Source organism: Tachyglossus aculeatus, chromosome 15 (genome assembly GCF_015852505.1).
Source record: "Tachyglossus aculeatus isolate mTacAcu1 chromosome 15, mTacAcu1.pri, whole genome shotgun sequence".
Classification (NCBI taxonomy): Eukaryota; Metazoa; Chordata; class Mammalia; order Monotremata; family Tachyglossidae; genus Tachyglossus; species Tachyglossus aculeatus.
The window spans coordinates 14,799,617-14,816,182 of record NC_052080.1 but is presented as its reverse complement, the minus strand read 5'-3'; the positions used below and the strand labels follow the sequence as shown (position 1 = coordinate 14,816,182).

Sequence of the window (16,566 nt, the reverse complement as noted above, 5' to 3'; positions counted from 1 at the left end):
GTGCCTGGAATAACGTCCCCCTCCCGGTTTCTTTCCCTTCCCTGGAATGACGTCTCTCTCCCGGCTTGTTTCCCCTCCGTCCCGGCGACAGGGTCGGAGTGGATCCGGACGAAGATCCGCCGCCGAGCAGCGACAGCTTCCAAGTCCTCCAAGGGGCAAGTGACGGGATGCTCTCCTAGTCCGCGGCGGCGGGGGGACGGCGGGCCGGGCCCGGGATCCCGCGGCGCGTCGTCCGGGCGCGCTGACGGAGCGCTTCCCGCGTGCCGAGCACTGTACTGGACGCTTGGGAGAGGGCGGGTCTCTAATCCCGGCTCCGCCGCCCTCTCTGCGTGACCTCGGGCAAGTCGCTTCACTCCTCTGGGCCTCGGTTCCCTCATAAAATGAGGATGAAGACCGGGAGCCCCCCGTGGGACCACCTGATCACCTTGGAACCTCCCCGGCGCTTAGAACAGTGCTTTGCACATAGTAAGCGCTTAACAAATGCCATTATTATTATTAAGTCACTTCTCTGGGCCTCAGTTCCCTCATTTATAAAATGGGGATGAAGAGTGGGAGCCCCCCGTGGGACAACCTGATCACCTTGGAACCTCCCCAGCGCTTAGAACAGTGTGCATAGTAAGCGCTTAATAAATGCCATTATTATTAAGTCACTTGACTTCTCTGGGCCTCGGTTCCCTCATCCGGAAAATGGGGATGGAGACTGGGAGCCCCCCGCGGGACAACCTGATCACCTTGTATCCTCCCCGGCGCTTAGAACAGTGCTTTGCACATAGTAAGCGCTTAATAATGCCATTATTATTATTATTATTAAGTCACTTGACTTCTCTGGGCCTCAGTGACCTCATCTGTAAAATGGGGATGAAGACTGTGAGCCCCCCGTGGGACCACTTGATCACCTTGTAACCTCCCCAGCGCTTAGAACAGTGCGCATAGTAAGCGCTTAATAAATGCCATCATTATCATTATCATTATTATTATGTCACTTGACTTCTCTGGGCCTCAGTGACCTCATCCGGAAAATGGGGATTACGACTGTGAGCCCCCCGTGGGACAACCTGATCACCTTGGAACCTCCCCAGCGCTTAGAACAGGGCGCATAGTAAGCGCTTAATAAATGCCATCATTATTATTATTATTATTATAAGTCACTTGACTTCTCTGGGCCTCGGTTCCCTCATCCGGAAAATGGGGATGAAGAGTGGGAGCCCCCCGTGGGACAACCTAATCACCTTGGAACCTCCCCAGCGCTTAGAACAGTGCTTTGCACATAGTAAGCGCTTAATAAATGCCATTATTATTATCATTATTAAGTCACTTCACTTCTTGGGGCCTCAGTGACCTCATCTGTCAAATGGGGCTGAAGACTGTGAGCCCCCCGCGGGACAACCTGATCACCTTGTCACCTACCCGGTGCTTAGAACGGTGCTTTGCACATAGTAAGCGCTTAATAAATGCCATGATTATTATTATTATTAAGTCACTTCACTTCTTGGGGCCTCAGTGACCCCATCTGGAAAATGGGGTTGAAGACTGTGAGCTCCCCGTAGGACAGCCTGATCACCTTGTAACCCCCCCCAGCGCTTAGAACAGCACATAGTAAGCGCTTAATAAATGCCATTATTATTATAAGTCACTTCTCTGGGCCTCGTTTTCCTCATCTGGAAAATGGGGATGAAGACTGTGAGCCCCCCGTGGGACAACCTGATCACCTTGTAACCCCCCCAGCGCTTAGAACAGTGCTTTGCACATAGTAAGCGCCATCGTTGTCCCCTCCAAAGCGCCCAGTACAGCGCTCCGCCCCCGGTCAGCGCCCAAGACGTACGATTGAATGAACGCGTTTGGCATTGAACCAGACTCTCTCCGGAGGGCGCGCGGTTTTCCCTTTCCCTTTTTCCCTCTCCCACCGCTAACCCCCACTCTCCGTCTGGCATTCCCAGGATGGGTCGGATCCGGGGAGCGGAAGAAGCCGGACGAAGCAGGAGAGCGCCTGGATCTTCCGCCTGTGGTACAGCTTCGACCACGAGTATCCTTCTCCCGTTTTCCTCGGATCGGGAAGCGCAACGGGGGGGGTGGCGAGGCCTAGTGGCTAGAGCCCGGGAGTCAGAAGGTCGTGGGTTCTAATCCCGGCTCCGCCACCCGGCTGCCGGGTGACCTTGGGTGAGTTCATTCATTCATTCAGTCGTACTTATTGAGCGCTTAATGTGTGCAGAGCGCTGGACTAAGCGCAAGTCGGCAACATCTCGAGACGGTCCCTACCCGACAGCGGGCTCACGGTCTAGAAGGGGGAGACGGACAACAAGACAAAACGTATTAACTAAATAAAATAGAATAAATATGTACGAATAAAATAGGGTAATAAATACGTACAAACGGATTCATTCAATCGTACTTATTGAGCGCTTACTGTGTGCAGAGCACTGGACTAAGCGCAAGTCGGCAACATCTTACCCGACAGCGGGCTCACAGTCTAGAAGGGGGAGACGGACAAGAAAAAACATATTAACTAAATAAAATAGAATAAATATGTACAAATAAAATAAATAGAGTAATAAGTACGTACAAATGGATTCATTCAATCGTACTTATTGAGCGCTTACTGTGTGCAGAGCACCGGACTAAGCGCAAGTTGGCAACATCTCGAGACGGTCCCTACCCGACAGCGGGCTCACGGTCTAGAAGGGGGAGACGGACAACAAAACAAAACATATTAATAAAATAAAATAGAGTAATAAATACGTACAAACGGATTCATTCAATCGTACTTATTGAGCGCTTACCATGCGCAGAGCACTGGACTAAGCACAAGTTGGCAACATCTAGACACGGTCCCTATCCGACAGCAGGCTCACGGTCTAGAAGGGGGAGACGGACAACAAGACAAAACGTATTAACTGAATAAAATAGAATAAATATGTACAAATAAAATAAATAGAGTAATAAGTACGTACAAACGGATTCATTCAGTCGTACTTATTGAGCGCTTACTGGGTGCAGAGCGCTGGACTAAGCGCAAGTTGGCAACATCTCGAGACGGTCCCTACCCGACAGCGGGCTCACGGTCTAGAAGGGGGAGACGGACAACAAGACAAAACGTATTAACAAAATAAAATAGAATAAATATGTACAAATAAAATAGAGTAATAAGTACGTACAAACGGATTCATTCAATCGTACTTATTGAGCGCTTACTGGGTGCAGAGCACTGGACTAAGCGCAAGTCGGCAACATCTTACCCGACAGCGGGCTCACAGTCTAGAAGGGGGAGACGGACAAGAAAAAACATATTAACTAAATAAAATAGAATAAATATGTACAAATAAAATGAATAGAGTAATAAATATGTACAGACGGATTCATTCAGTCGTACTTATTGAGCGCTTACTGTGTGCAGAGCACTGGACTAAGCGCAAGTTGGCAACATCTAGAGACAGTCCCTACCCAACGGCGGGCTCATGGTCTAGAAGGGGGAGACGGACAACAAGACAGAACATATTAACTAAATAAAATAAATAGAGTAATAAATACGTACAAACGGATTCATTCAATCATACTTATTGAGCGCTTTCTGTGTGCAGAGCACTGGACTAAACGCAAGTTGGCAACATCTAGAGACGGTCCCTACCCGACAGCGGGCCCACGGTCTAGAAGGGGGAGACGGACAACAAGACAAAACGTATTAACAAAATAAAATAGAATAAATATGTACAAATAAAATAGAGTAATAAGTACGTACAAACGGATTCATTCAATCGTACTTATTGAGCGCTTACTGGGTGCAGAGCACTGGACTAAGCGCAAGTTGGCAACATCTAGAACCGGTCCCTACCCGACAGCGGGCTCACGGTCTAGAAGGGGGAGACGGACAACAAGACAAAACATATTAATAAAATAAAATAGAGTAATAAATACGTACAAACGGATTCATTCAATCGTACTTATTGAGCGCTTACCATGCGCAGAGCACTGGACTAAGCGCAAGTTGGCAACATCTAGACACGGTCCCTATCCGACAGCAGGCTCACGGTCTAGAAGGGGGAGACGGACAACAAGACAAAACGTATTAACTGAATAAAATAGAATAAATATGTACAAATAAAATAAATAGAGTAATAAGTACGTACAAACGGATTCATTCAGTCGTACTTATTGAGCGCTTACTGTGTGCAGAGCACTGGACTAAGCGCAAGTTGGCAACATCTCGAGACGGTCCCTACCCGACAGCGGGCTCACGGTCTAGAAGGGGGAGATGGACAACAAGACAAAACGTATTAACAAAATAAAATAGAATAAATATGTACAAATAAAATAGAGTAATAAGTACGTACAAACGGATTCATTCAATCGTACTTATTGAGCGCTTACTGTGTGCAGAGCACTGGACTAAGCGCAAGTCGGCAACATCTTACCCGACAGCGGGCTCACAGTCTAGAAGGGGGAGACGGACAAGAAAAAACATATTAACTAAATAAAATAGAATAAATATGTACAAATAAAATGAATAGAGTAATAAATATGTACAGACGGATTCATTCAATCATACTTATTGAGCGCTTACTGGGTGCAGAGCACTGGACTAAGCGCAAGTCGGCAACATCTTACCCGACAGCGGGCTCACAGTCTAGAAGGGGGAGACGGACAAGAAAAAACATATTAACTAAATAAAATAGAATAAATATGTACAAATAAAATGAATAGAGTAATAAATATGTACAGACGGATTCATTCAATCGTACTTATTGAGCGCTTACTGTGTGCAGAGCACTGGACTAAGCGCAAGTCGGCAACATCTTACCCGACAGCGGGCTCACAGTCTAGAAGGGGGAGACGGACAAGAAAAAACATATTAACTAAATAAAATAGAATAAATATGTACAAATAAAATAGAGTAATAAATATGTATAAACATATACAGATATACATATATTTATTGAGCGCTTAATGTGTGCAGAGCACTGTACTAAGCGCTTGGGAAGTACAAGTCTGCAACATATAAGATTATTAGCATGGTCCCTGCGCAAGGATGACCCGCAAATTCGTGAAGCGTTCCATATTTTTTATTTTATTTGTACATATTTAGTCTATTGATTTTATTTTGTGAATATGTTTTGTTTTGTTGTCTGTCTCCCCCTTCTAGACTGCGAGCCCACTGTTGGGTAGGGACCGTCTCTATATGTTGCCGACTTGTACTTCCCAAGCGCTTAGTACAGCGCTCTGCACACAGTAAGCGCTCAATAAATACGATGGAATGAATGAATGAATGACTCTCCCAAGCACTTAGTACAGCGCTCTGCACAGAGTGAGCGCTCAATAAATACGATGGAATGAATGACTCTCCCAAGCACTTAGCACAGCACTCTGCACACAGTAAGCACTCAATAAATATGATTGAATGAATGAATGGATCTCCCAAGCACTTAGTACAACACTCTGCACACAGTAAGCACTCAATAAATACGATTGAATGAATGAATGACTCTCCCAAGCACTTAGTACAGCACTCAGCACACAGTGAGCGCTCAATAAATACGATGGAATGAATGAATGACTCTCCCAAGCACTTAGTACAGCGCTCTGCACACAGTAAGCGCTCAATAAATACGATGGAATGAATGAATGACTCTCCCAAGCACGCGCTCAATAAATACGATTGAATGAATGAATGACTCTCCCAAGCACTTAGCACAGCACTCCGCACACAGTAAGCGCTCAATAAATACGATGGAATGAATGAATGAATGAATGACTCTCCCAAGCACTTAGTACAGCGCTGTGCACACAGTAAGCGCTCAATAAATATGATGGAATGAATGAATGAATGAATGACTCTCCCAAGCACTTAGTACAGCGCTGTGCACACAGTAAGTGCTCAATAAATACGAATGAATGAATGAATGAATGACTCTCCCAAGCACTTAGTACAGCGCTCTGCACACAGTAAAGCGCTCAATAAATACAATGGAATGAATGAATGACTCTCCCAAGCACGTGCTCAATAAATACAATGGAATGAATGAATGACTTTCCCAAGCACGCGCTCAATAAATACGATTAAATGAATGAATGAATGACTTTCCCAAGCATTTAGCCCAGCTCTCCGCACACAGTAAGCGCTCAATGAATACGATGGAATGAATGAATGAATGACTCTCCCAAGCACGCGCTCAATAAATACAATTAAATGAATGAATGAATGACTCTCCCAAGACCTTAGTACAGCGCTCCGCACACAGTAAGTGCTCAATAAATGCAATGGAATGAATGAATGACTCTCCCAAGCACGCGCTCAATAAATACGATGGAATGAATGAGTGAATGACTCTCCCAAGCACGTGCTCAATAAATACGATGGAATGGATGAATGAATGACTCTCCCAAGCTCTTTTAGTACAGCGCTCCGCACACAGTAAGCGCTCAATAAACACGATGGAATGAGTGAATGAATGAATGACTCTCCCAAGCACTTAGCACAGCGCTCCGCCCGCAGTAAGCGCTCAATAAATACGATTGAATGAATGAAGGGATCTCCCAAGCTCTCAGTACAGCGCTCTGCACGCAGTAAGCACTCAATAAATACAATGGAATGAATGAATGAATGACTCTCCCAAGCACGCGCTCAATAAATACGATTAAATGAATGAATGAATGACTCTCCCAAGCACTTAGCCCAGCGCTCCGCACACAGTAAGCGCTCAATGAATACGATGGAATGAATGAATGAATGACTCTCCCAAGCATGCGCTCAATAAATACGATTGAATGAATGACTCTCCCAAGCACTTAGCACAGCGCTCCGCACACAGTAAGCGCTCAATAAATATGATGGAATAAATGAATGAATGACTCCCCCAGCACTTAGTACAGCGCTCTGCACACAGTAAGCGCTCAATACAATGGAATGAATGAATGACTCTCCCAAGCACGTGCTCGATAAATACGATTAAATGAATGAATGACTTTCCCAAGCCCTTAGTACAGCGCTCCGCACACAGTAAGCGCTCAATAAATACGATGGAATGAATGAATGAATGACTCTCCCAAGCACACGCTCAGTAAATACAATGGAATGAATGAATGAATGACTCTCCCAATCTCTTTTAGTACAGCACCCTGCACACAGTAAGCGCTCAATAAACACGATGGAATGAATGAATGAATGAATGACTCTCCCAAGCACTTAGCACAGCGCTCCGCCCGCAGTAAGCGCTCAATAAATACAATTGAATGAATGAAGGGCTCTCCCAAGCCCTCAGTCCAGCGGTCTGCACACAGTAAGCGCCCGATCGGTAGGATCGCGTGAACGGAGGGCGCGGCTTTCCGGCTTTTCCCGGAGCGTTTTTTCCTTAATCCTCCTTTTCCCCAGTTACCTGAAGCCCATCCTGACCCACAGCGGCCCGCCGCTGACCACCACCCTCCCGAGCTGGTGTGGCTTGCTGGCCCGTTGCCTTACTAGCCCGCGGCTTTCCGAGGTACGTAGGCCGGGGTTCTTGGGGAGGAGTCGTCCGTCTTTTGGGAGAAGAAATAATAGCCGTGGTATCCGATAAGCGCTTACTATTCATTCATTCATTCAATCAATCAATCAATCAATCAATCGTATTTATTGAGCGCTTCCTGTGCGCAGAGCACTGGACTAATCGTTTGGGAAGCAGCGCTTATTTATAAATAAATAAGTAAATAAATAAATGGAGTATTAAGTATGTAAAAACATATATACGTATATACAGGCGATATACATATATACAGGTGCATATACATATATACAAGTAAAGTAAATAAATAAATAAGTAAATAGCATATTAAGTACGTAAAAACATATACAGGTGATATACATATATACAGGTGTATATACAAGCAAAATAAATAAATAAATAAATGAATAGAGTATTAAGTACGTAAAAACATATATACGTCTATACAGGCGATGTACATATATACAGGTGTATATGCATATATATACAAGTAAGTAAATAAATAGGTAAATAGCGTATTAAGTATGTTAAAACATATATACAGGTGATATACATATATACAGGTGTATATGCATATATATATATATACAAGTTAAGTAAATAAATAAATAAGTAAATGAATGAATAGCGTATTAAGTACGTAAAAACGTATATACAGGTGATATATATACAAGTGTATATATATACATATATATGTACAAGTTAAGTAAATAAATAAATAAGTAAATAAATAAATGGAGTATTAAATACATAAAAACATATATACATATATACAGGCGATATACATATATACAGGTGTATATACATACACATAGACAAGTAAAATAAATAAGTAAATAAATAAATGAATAGAGAATTAAGCACGTAAAAACACATATGTATATACAGGCGATGTACATATATACAGGTGTCTATGCATATATATATATTCACAAGTAAATAAATAAATAAATAAATAGCGTGTTAAGTATGTAAAAACATATATACAGGTGATATACATATATATATATATATATGTATACAAGTAAAATAAATAAGTAAATAAGTGAATAATTGAATAGAGTATTAAGTACGTAAAAACATATATGTATATACAGGTGATACACGTATATACAGGTGTATATGCATATATATATATACAAGTAAAGTAAATAAATAAGTAAATAGCGTATTAAGTACGTAAAAACATACATACAGTGATATGCATATATACAGGTGTATACATATATATATATACAAGCAAAATAAATAAATAGCGTAGTAAGTACGTAAAAACGTATACAGGTGATATACATATATACATATATATATATACAAGTAAAATAAATAAGTAAATAAATAAATGAATAGAGAATTAAGTACGTAAAAACACATATGTATATACAGGCGATGTACATATATACAGGTGTCTATGCATATATATATATATATATATATATACACACAAGTAAATAAATAAATAAATAAATAGCGTGTTAAGTATGTAAAAACATATATATAGGTGATATATATATACATATATATATACATACAAGTAAAATAAATAAGTAAATAAGTGAATAATTGAATAGAGTATTAAGTACGTAAAAACATATATGTATATACAGGCGATACATGTATATACAGGTGTATATGCATATATATACATACAAGCAAAATAAATAAATAGCGTATTAAGTACGTAAAAACGTATACAGGTGATATACATATATACATATATATATACAAGTAAAATAAATAAGTAAACAAATAAATGGAGTATTAAATATGTAAAACCATATATACAGGTGATATACATATACAGGGTATATCTATCTATCTATCTATCTATCGATATATATACATATACATACATATATATACATCCTCGTTTTCAGGACGAGGAGCGGCGGCGGGACGAGGACACGGACTTCATCCTGAACGCCGGGGACCTGACGCTGACCTACGGCGACGTGACGGCCAACGGGCCGTCCGCCCGCGCGGCCGCCTCCAGCCCGGACGGGCTCCGGCCGGACGACGACGAGGAAGAGGAGGAAGAGGAGGAGGAGGAGGCCGGCGGCGGGTTCGAGGGTCCGGCCCGGGGGACCCGCCTCGTGTTACCCCTGGAGGACGACGCCTGAGGGCCCGGGGCCTCCACCTCCGCCCCCCTCCGCCGTCCCCTTCCCCTTCCCGAGGCCGTCCGGGGGCCGGGAGGAGTCGGAGAGACGCCTCCGCGGCTCACCCGGAATGCCGGCCGGGCTCCCCCCCGCCCCGGAGAGAGCCGAGCCGGAGGAGACCCTCCGACGGATGGTACCTCCGCCTCCTTTCGCGTGGTTCCTCCCGGGAGACCGAGGGAGGGAATTCGAACTGCGGCGATGAGGCCCCGGGCCTTCCGGAGAAGGCCGGGGAGACCGAGGCCCCGGGGCGTTACCGGCGGAGGGGCTTCGTTTCGATCGATCAATCAATCAGTCGTATTTATTGAGCGCTTACCGTGTGCGGAGCACCGGACGAAGCGCTCGGGAAGTCCAAGTTGGCAGCGTATAGAGACGGTCCCTACCCAACGGTGGGCTCACAGTCTAGATTCCGCCTTTCCGTCGCGAGATTCCGCCTTTCCGAGCGGCGGACGGGCGCGTTCCCTCTTGTTTACGGTCGATTCCGCCTTTCCGAGGGGCGGACGGGTGCGTTCCCTCCCGTTTACGGTCGATCCCGCCTTTCCGAGCGGCGGACGGGCGCGTTCCCTCTTGTTTACCGTCGATTCCGCCTTTCCGAGGAGCAGACGGGCATGTTCCCTCCCGTTTACGGTCGATTCCGCCTTTCCGAGCAGCGGACGGGCACGTTCCCTCTTGTTTACTGTCGATTCTACCTTTCCGAGGAGCAGACGGACGCGTTCCCTCCCATTTACGGTCGATTCCGCCTTTCCGAGCGGCGGACGGGCACGTTCCCTCTTGTTTACCGTCGATTCCGCCTTTCCGAGGAGCAGACGGGCGCGTTCCCTCCCGTTTACGGTCGATTCCACCTTTCCGAGCGGCAGACGGGCACATTCCCTCTTGTTTACCGTCGATTCCACCTTTCCGAGGAGCGGACGGGCACATTCCCTCCTGTTTACGGTCGATTCTACCTTTCCAAGGAGCAGATGGGTGCGTTCCCTCCCATTTAAGGTTGATTCCGCCTTTCCAATTGGCGAATGGGTATGTTCCCCCTTGTTTACCATCGATTCTGCCTTTCCAAGGAGCAGACGGGTGCGTTCCCTCCCGTTTACGGTCGATTCCACCTTTCCGAGGGGCAGATGGGTGCGTTCCCTCTTGTTTAAGGTCGATTCTGCCTTTCCAAGGAGCAGATGGGCGCGTTCCCTCCCGTTTACGGTCGATTCCGCCTTTCCAAGGAGCAGACAGGCGCGTTCCCTCCCGTTTTAAGTTTGTTTCCACCTTTCCAAGGAGCAGACAGGCGCGTTCCCTCCCATTTAAGTTCGATTCCGCCTTTCCAAGGAGCAGACGGGTGCGTTCCCTCCCGTTTAAGTTCAATTCCACCTTTCTGAGGGGCGGACGGGCGCGTTCCCTCTTGTTTAAGGTCGATTCTGCCTTTCCAAGGAGCAGACGGGTGCGTTCCCTCCCGTTTACGGTCGATTCCGCCTTTCCAAGGAGCAGACGGGCATGTTCCCTCCCGTTTATGGTCGATTCCGCCTTTCCAAGGAGCAGAAAGGCACATTCCCTCCCGTTTTAGTTCGATTCCACCTTTCCGAGGGGCGGATGGGCGCGTTCCCTCTTGTTTAAGGTCAATTCTGCCTTTCCAAGGAGCAGACAGGCGCGTTCCCTCCCGTTTAAGTTCGTTTCCACCTTTCCAAGGAGCAGACAGGCGCGTTCCCTCCTGTTTAAGTTCGATTCCACCTTTCCGCGGTGCGGACGGGCGCGTTCCCTCTTGTTTAAGGTCGATTCTGCCTTTCCAAGGAGCAGACGGGCACGTTCCCTCCCGTTTATGGTCGATTCCGCCTTTCCAAGGAGCAGACGGGCATGTTCCCTCCCGTTTATGGTCGATTCCGCCTTTCCAAGGAGCAGACAGGCGCGTTCCCTCCCGTTTAAATTCGATTCCACCTTTCCGAGGGGCGGACGGGCGCGTTCCCTCTTGTTTAAGGTCGATTCTGCCTTTCCAAGGAGCAGACGGGCGCGTTCCCTCCCGTTTATGGTCGATTCCGCCTTTCCAAGGAGCAGACGGGCATGTTCCCTCCCGTTTATGGTCGATTCCGCCTTTCCAAGGAGCAGACAGGCGCGTTCCCTCCCGTTAAAGTTCGATTCCACCTTTCCGAGGGGCGGACGGGCGCGTTCCCTCTTGTTTAAGGTCGATTCCGCCTTTCCGAGGGGCGGACGGGCGCGTTCCCTCTCATTTATGGTCGATTCCGCCTTTCCAAGGAGCAGACGGGCGCATCCCCTCCCGTTTCGCGGTCAGAAGAACGTTTTTTGGGGATCTGTAGGGAGACCGGAGCAGGGTTATCCCGTGGTTCGGCGGCCGAGGAGGTTTAAAAAATAACTTCGGAGTCGCCCCCCAAACCCGAGACTCCGGAAACCCCGGGGGAAAGGATTCGGGATTCTCTCCATCTCTCTTCCAGACCTGATAAATCCCCGAAATCCCATAGAGGCGGGATCCCAGCCAGCTCCTCATCCCACCAGATTCCCAGCCGGAGACTTCCCCCGCGGTGGGCCCGAAAAGACCCCGGTAGCGTTCGTTCGATCGTACTTTCATCCGCGATCGGTCGTGCTTATCGACCGCTTATCGACTGCTTATCGACTGTACTGAGCGCTTGGGGAACGACGGGAGAACGACTTGACGGTCCCTTCGTCCAGATGCGGTTTGAAGCGGGGATCGGGTTTTCACGCCAAATGCGTCCCCCGAATGAGATCGGTCACTTCCGAGGTTAAAAACAAAAAAATCCGTTTCTCGAGGAGGCGTCGTGCGCCCCGCAGTTTGGAAAACTCAAATATTGAGGCCTCGCGGATCAATCAATTAATCAATCAATCAATCAATCGTATTTATTGAGCGCTTACTGTGTGCAGATCACTGGACTAATCGATCGATCGGTATTGATGCTTTTAGCATTAAGCGTCGCCTCGGTAGGGAGAATTTGATAGGGATGAAAGGCTGCATTTTCCCCCATTCTCTCCTTCCATTTAGATAATAATAATAATAATAATGGCATTTATTAAGCGCTTACTATGCGCAAAGCGCCGTTCTGAGCGCTGGGGAGGTTACAGTTGTCGGCTGTGTGACTTTGGGCAAGTCACTTCACTTCTCTGGGCCTCAGTTCTCTCATCTGTAAAATGGGGATTAAGACTGTGACCCCCCACCGTGGGACAACCTGATCACCTTGTAACCTCCCCAGCGCTTAGTACAGTGCTTTGCAGATAGTAAGCGCTTAATAAATGCCATCATTATTGTTATTATTATTATCAGGTTGTCCCTCGGGGGGCTCACGGTCTTCATCCCCATTTTACAGGTGAAAAACACCTCCTATTTTGGGGGGATCCGGGAGGGATCTGATCCCCGCATCTCTCTCCCAGACCGGCACCCCGGAAATCCCGGGGATCCCCGCCGGCTCCCTCATCCCGCCAGATTCCCGGCCGGAGACTTCGCCTGCGGTGGGCCCGACAAGCCCCCCGGCATTCATTCATTCATTCATTCATTCATTCAGTCGTATTTATTGAGCGCTTACTGTGCGCGGAGCGCTGTACTAAGCGCTTGGGAAGCACAAGTTGGCAACATATAGAGGCGGTCCCGACCCGACAGGGAGAAGTTAAGTGATGACTTGCCCACGCAGCTGACAGGAGGCAGAGCGGACCGACCCACGGTACTTGCTGAGCGCCTCCCGTGCGCGGAGCGCTGGACTGAACGCCCGGGAGAGTGCGACGCAAAGTCGGTGGACGCCTTCCGGGCCTGCGAGGAGCTTACGGTCTCGGATGCCTTTTTTCTGCAGTCACAGGAATCGATCAATCAATCAGTCGTATTTATTGAGCGCCTACCGGGTGCAGAGCACTGTACTAAGCGCTTGGGGAGTCCAAGCTGGCAACATAGACGGTCCCTACCCAACGGCATTCTTAAATCCATTCTTAAATCCAGCTATATCCAGACACAATTCACATTATCGTCCGGATTCCTGTAGGCCACTTTGCCCTTTCTCCATTATAGTGCGGGAGAGGGATCTTAAATCCCTCTTACGCTCAATAAATCAACTCAATAACTCAATAAGGCGCTCAATAAATACGACTGATGGATTGATCGATATTCCTACCTTCAAACCCACCCAAGGAAGAGACGCCGAGAGCGCTTAGAACAGGGCTTTGCACCTAGTAAGCGCGGCTCAGCGGAAAGAGCCCGGGCTTTGGAGTCGGGGGTCGTGGGTTCAAATCCCGGCTCCGCCAACCGTCAGCCGTGTGAGTCTGGGCAAGCCACTTCACTTCTCTGGGCCTCAGTTCCCTCATCTGTCAAATGGGGATCAAGACCCCTCATGGGACAACCTGATCACCTTGTAACCTCCCCAGTGCGTAGAAAAGTGCTTTGCACATAGGAAGCGCTTAGTAAATGCCATTATTATTATTATTAATTAACAAATCCCGACATTATTAGGATGATTATTATTACCGGCCGGAAAATGACGTCTCCTGGAACGCGTCGCAGAGAAGCTGTGCTTTTTTTAACCGTGGCGTCGTGGTCGTCCCGTGTCCTTCCACTAACGTGTGACAATAAATACTCGGAAACCGCTGCCGTCCACCTCCAGTCTCCTTCGCCGAGCCGACGCTGGCCCCTTTTTGGTGTTTTTTCCTCCGGTATTTGTTAAGCGCTCACTAGGTAGCAAGACTGTGCCAACTCGGACTCCCCAAGCGCTTAGTCCAGTGCTCTGCACGCGGTAAGCGCTCAATAAATACGACTGAATGAATGGACGTATCCAACCCCGGCGTTTGGATCCACCCCAGCGCTTAGAACAGCGCCCGGCACGTAGTAAGCGCTTAACAAATACCATCATATATACACTTGGCATCTCCCCCAGTGCTTAGAACAGCGCTTGGCACATAGTAAACGCTTAACAACGCTTTTAGACCGTGAGCTCACTGTTGGGCTCTAAATGTTGCCAACTTGGACTTCCCAAGCGCTTAGTACAGTGCCCTGCACACGGTAAGCGCTCAATAAATACGATTGATTGATTGATTAACAAATGTCATCATAGATGTATTTTCTATCTACCCCAGTGCTTAGAACAGGACCTAGCGCTTAGCAAATACCATCATATATGTACTTTGTAGTGCTTTGCACATAGTAAGCGCTTAAATACCATCATATATACACTTCGTATCTCCCCCGGCGCTTATAACAGCGCCTGGCACATAGTAAACGCTTAACAAATGTCATCATGGATGTATTTCGTATCTACCCCAGTGCTTAGAACAGGACCTAGCGCTTAGCAAATACCATCATATATGTACTTTGTAGTGCTTTGCACATAGTAAGCGCTTAAATACCATCATATATACACTTTGTATCTCCCCCAGCGCTTAGAACAGTGCTTGGCACCTAGTAAATGCTTAACAAATGTCATCATAGATGTATTTTCTATCTACCCCAGTGCTTTGAACAGGACCTAGCGCTTAGCAAATACCATCATATATGTACTTTGGAGTGCTTTGCACATAGTAAGCGCTTAACAAATACTATCATATACACTTTGTATCTACCCCAGCGCTTAGAACAGCGCTCGGCGCATAGTAAACGCTTAACAAATACCATCACATATACACTTTGTATCTCCCCCGGCGCTTAGAACAGTGCCTGGCACATAGTAAATGCTTAACAAATGTCATCATAGATGTATTTTGTATCTTTATATATATATATATATATATATATAATTTATTTATGTGCATATATATATAATTTATACATGTATATGTGTGTGTGTGTGTGTGTGTGTGTGTGTATATATATATATATATACATACATACATATATACCCCAGTGCTTAGAACAAGGCCTGGCACCTAGCGCTTAGCAAATACCATCATATATGTACTTTGAAGTGCTTTGCACATAGTAAGCGCTTAACAAATACCATCATATATCCACTTTGTATCTCCCCGGGCACTTAGAACAGTGCCTGGCACATAGTAAATGCTTAACAAATGTCATCATAGATGTATTTTGTATCTACCCCAGTGCTTAGAACAGGGCCTGGCACTTGGCCCTTAGCAAATACCATCATACATGTACTTTGAAGTGCTTTGCACATAGTAAGCGCCTACCAAATACCATCATATATACACTTTCATCTCGCCCAGTGCTTAGAACAGTGCTTGGCACATAGTAAATGCTTAACAAATGTCATCATAGATGTATTTTCTATCTACCCCAGTGCTTTGAACAGGACCTAGCGCTTAGCAAATACCATCATATATGTACTTTGGAGTGCTTTGCACATAGTAAGCGCTTAACAAATACTATCATATACACTTTGTATCTACCCCAGCGCTTAGAACAGCGCTCGGCGCATAGTAAACGCTTAACAAATACCATCACATATACACTTTGTATCTCCCCCGGCGCTTAGAACAGCGCCTGGCACATAGTAAACGCTTAACAAATGTCATCATAGATGTATTTTGTATCTTTATATATATATATATATAATTTATTTATGTGTATATATATAATTTATACATGTATACATACATACATATACATATACATACATACATACATACATACATATATACCCCAGTGCTTAGAACAAGGCCTGGCACTTGGCGCTTAGCAAATACCATCATATATGTACTTTGTAGTGCTTTGCACATAGTAAGCGCTTAACAAATACCATCATATATACACTTTGTATCTCCCCCAGCGCTTAGAACAGCGCCTGGCACATAGTAAACGCTTAACAAATGTCATCATAGATGTATTTTGTAATCATTCATTCATTCAATCGTATTTATTGAGCGCTTACTGTGCTAAGCGCTTGGGAAGTCCAAGTCGGCAACATCTAGAGACGGTCCCTACCCAACAGCGGGCTCGCAGTCTAGAAGGGGGAGACAGATGACAGAACAAAACATATTAACCAAATAAAATAAATAGAATAAATATGTAA

The 16,566-nt window shown here is 46.0% G+C and overlaps 1 protein-coding gene and 1 pseudogene across 1 annotated transcript in view; both read left to right on the top strand.

Annotated features, from left to right (window-relative positions):
• LOC119937583 (sodium/hydrogen exchanger 7-like) overlaps window positions 1-9,604 on the top strand; it is a 65,137-nt gene extending 55,533 nt beyond the window's left edge. The window contains exons 16-19 of the mRNA XM_038757136.1: window positions 92-155; window positions 1,938-2,023; window positions 7,361-7,466; window positions 9,344-9,604. Coding sequence (XP_038613064.1) covers window positions 92-155; window positions 1,938-2,023; window positions 7,361-7,466; window positions 9,344-9,586 — 499 coding nt within the window. The 3' untranslated portion in view covers window positions 9,587-9,604. The remainder of the gene's footprint in view (window positions 1-91; window positions 156-1,937; window positions 2,024-7,360; window positions 7,467-9,343) is intronic.
• On the top strand, window positions 4,955-5,055 carry LOC119937876 (annotated as a pseudogene).
• Window positions 9,605-16,566: the final 6,962 nt, after the last annotated feature.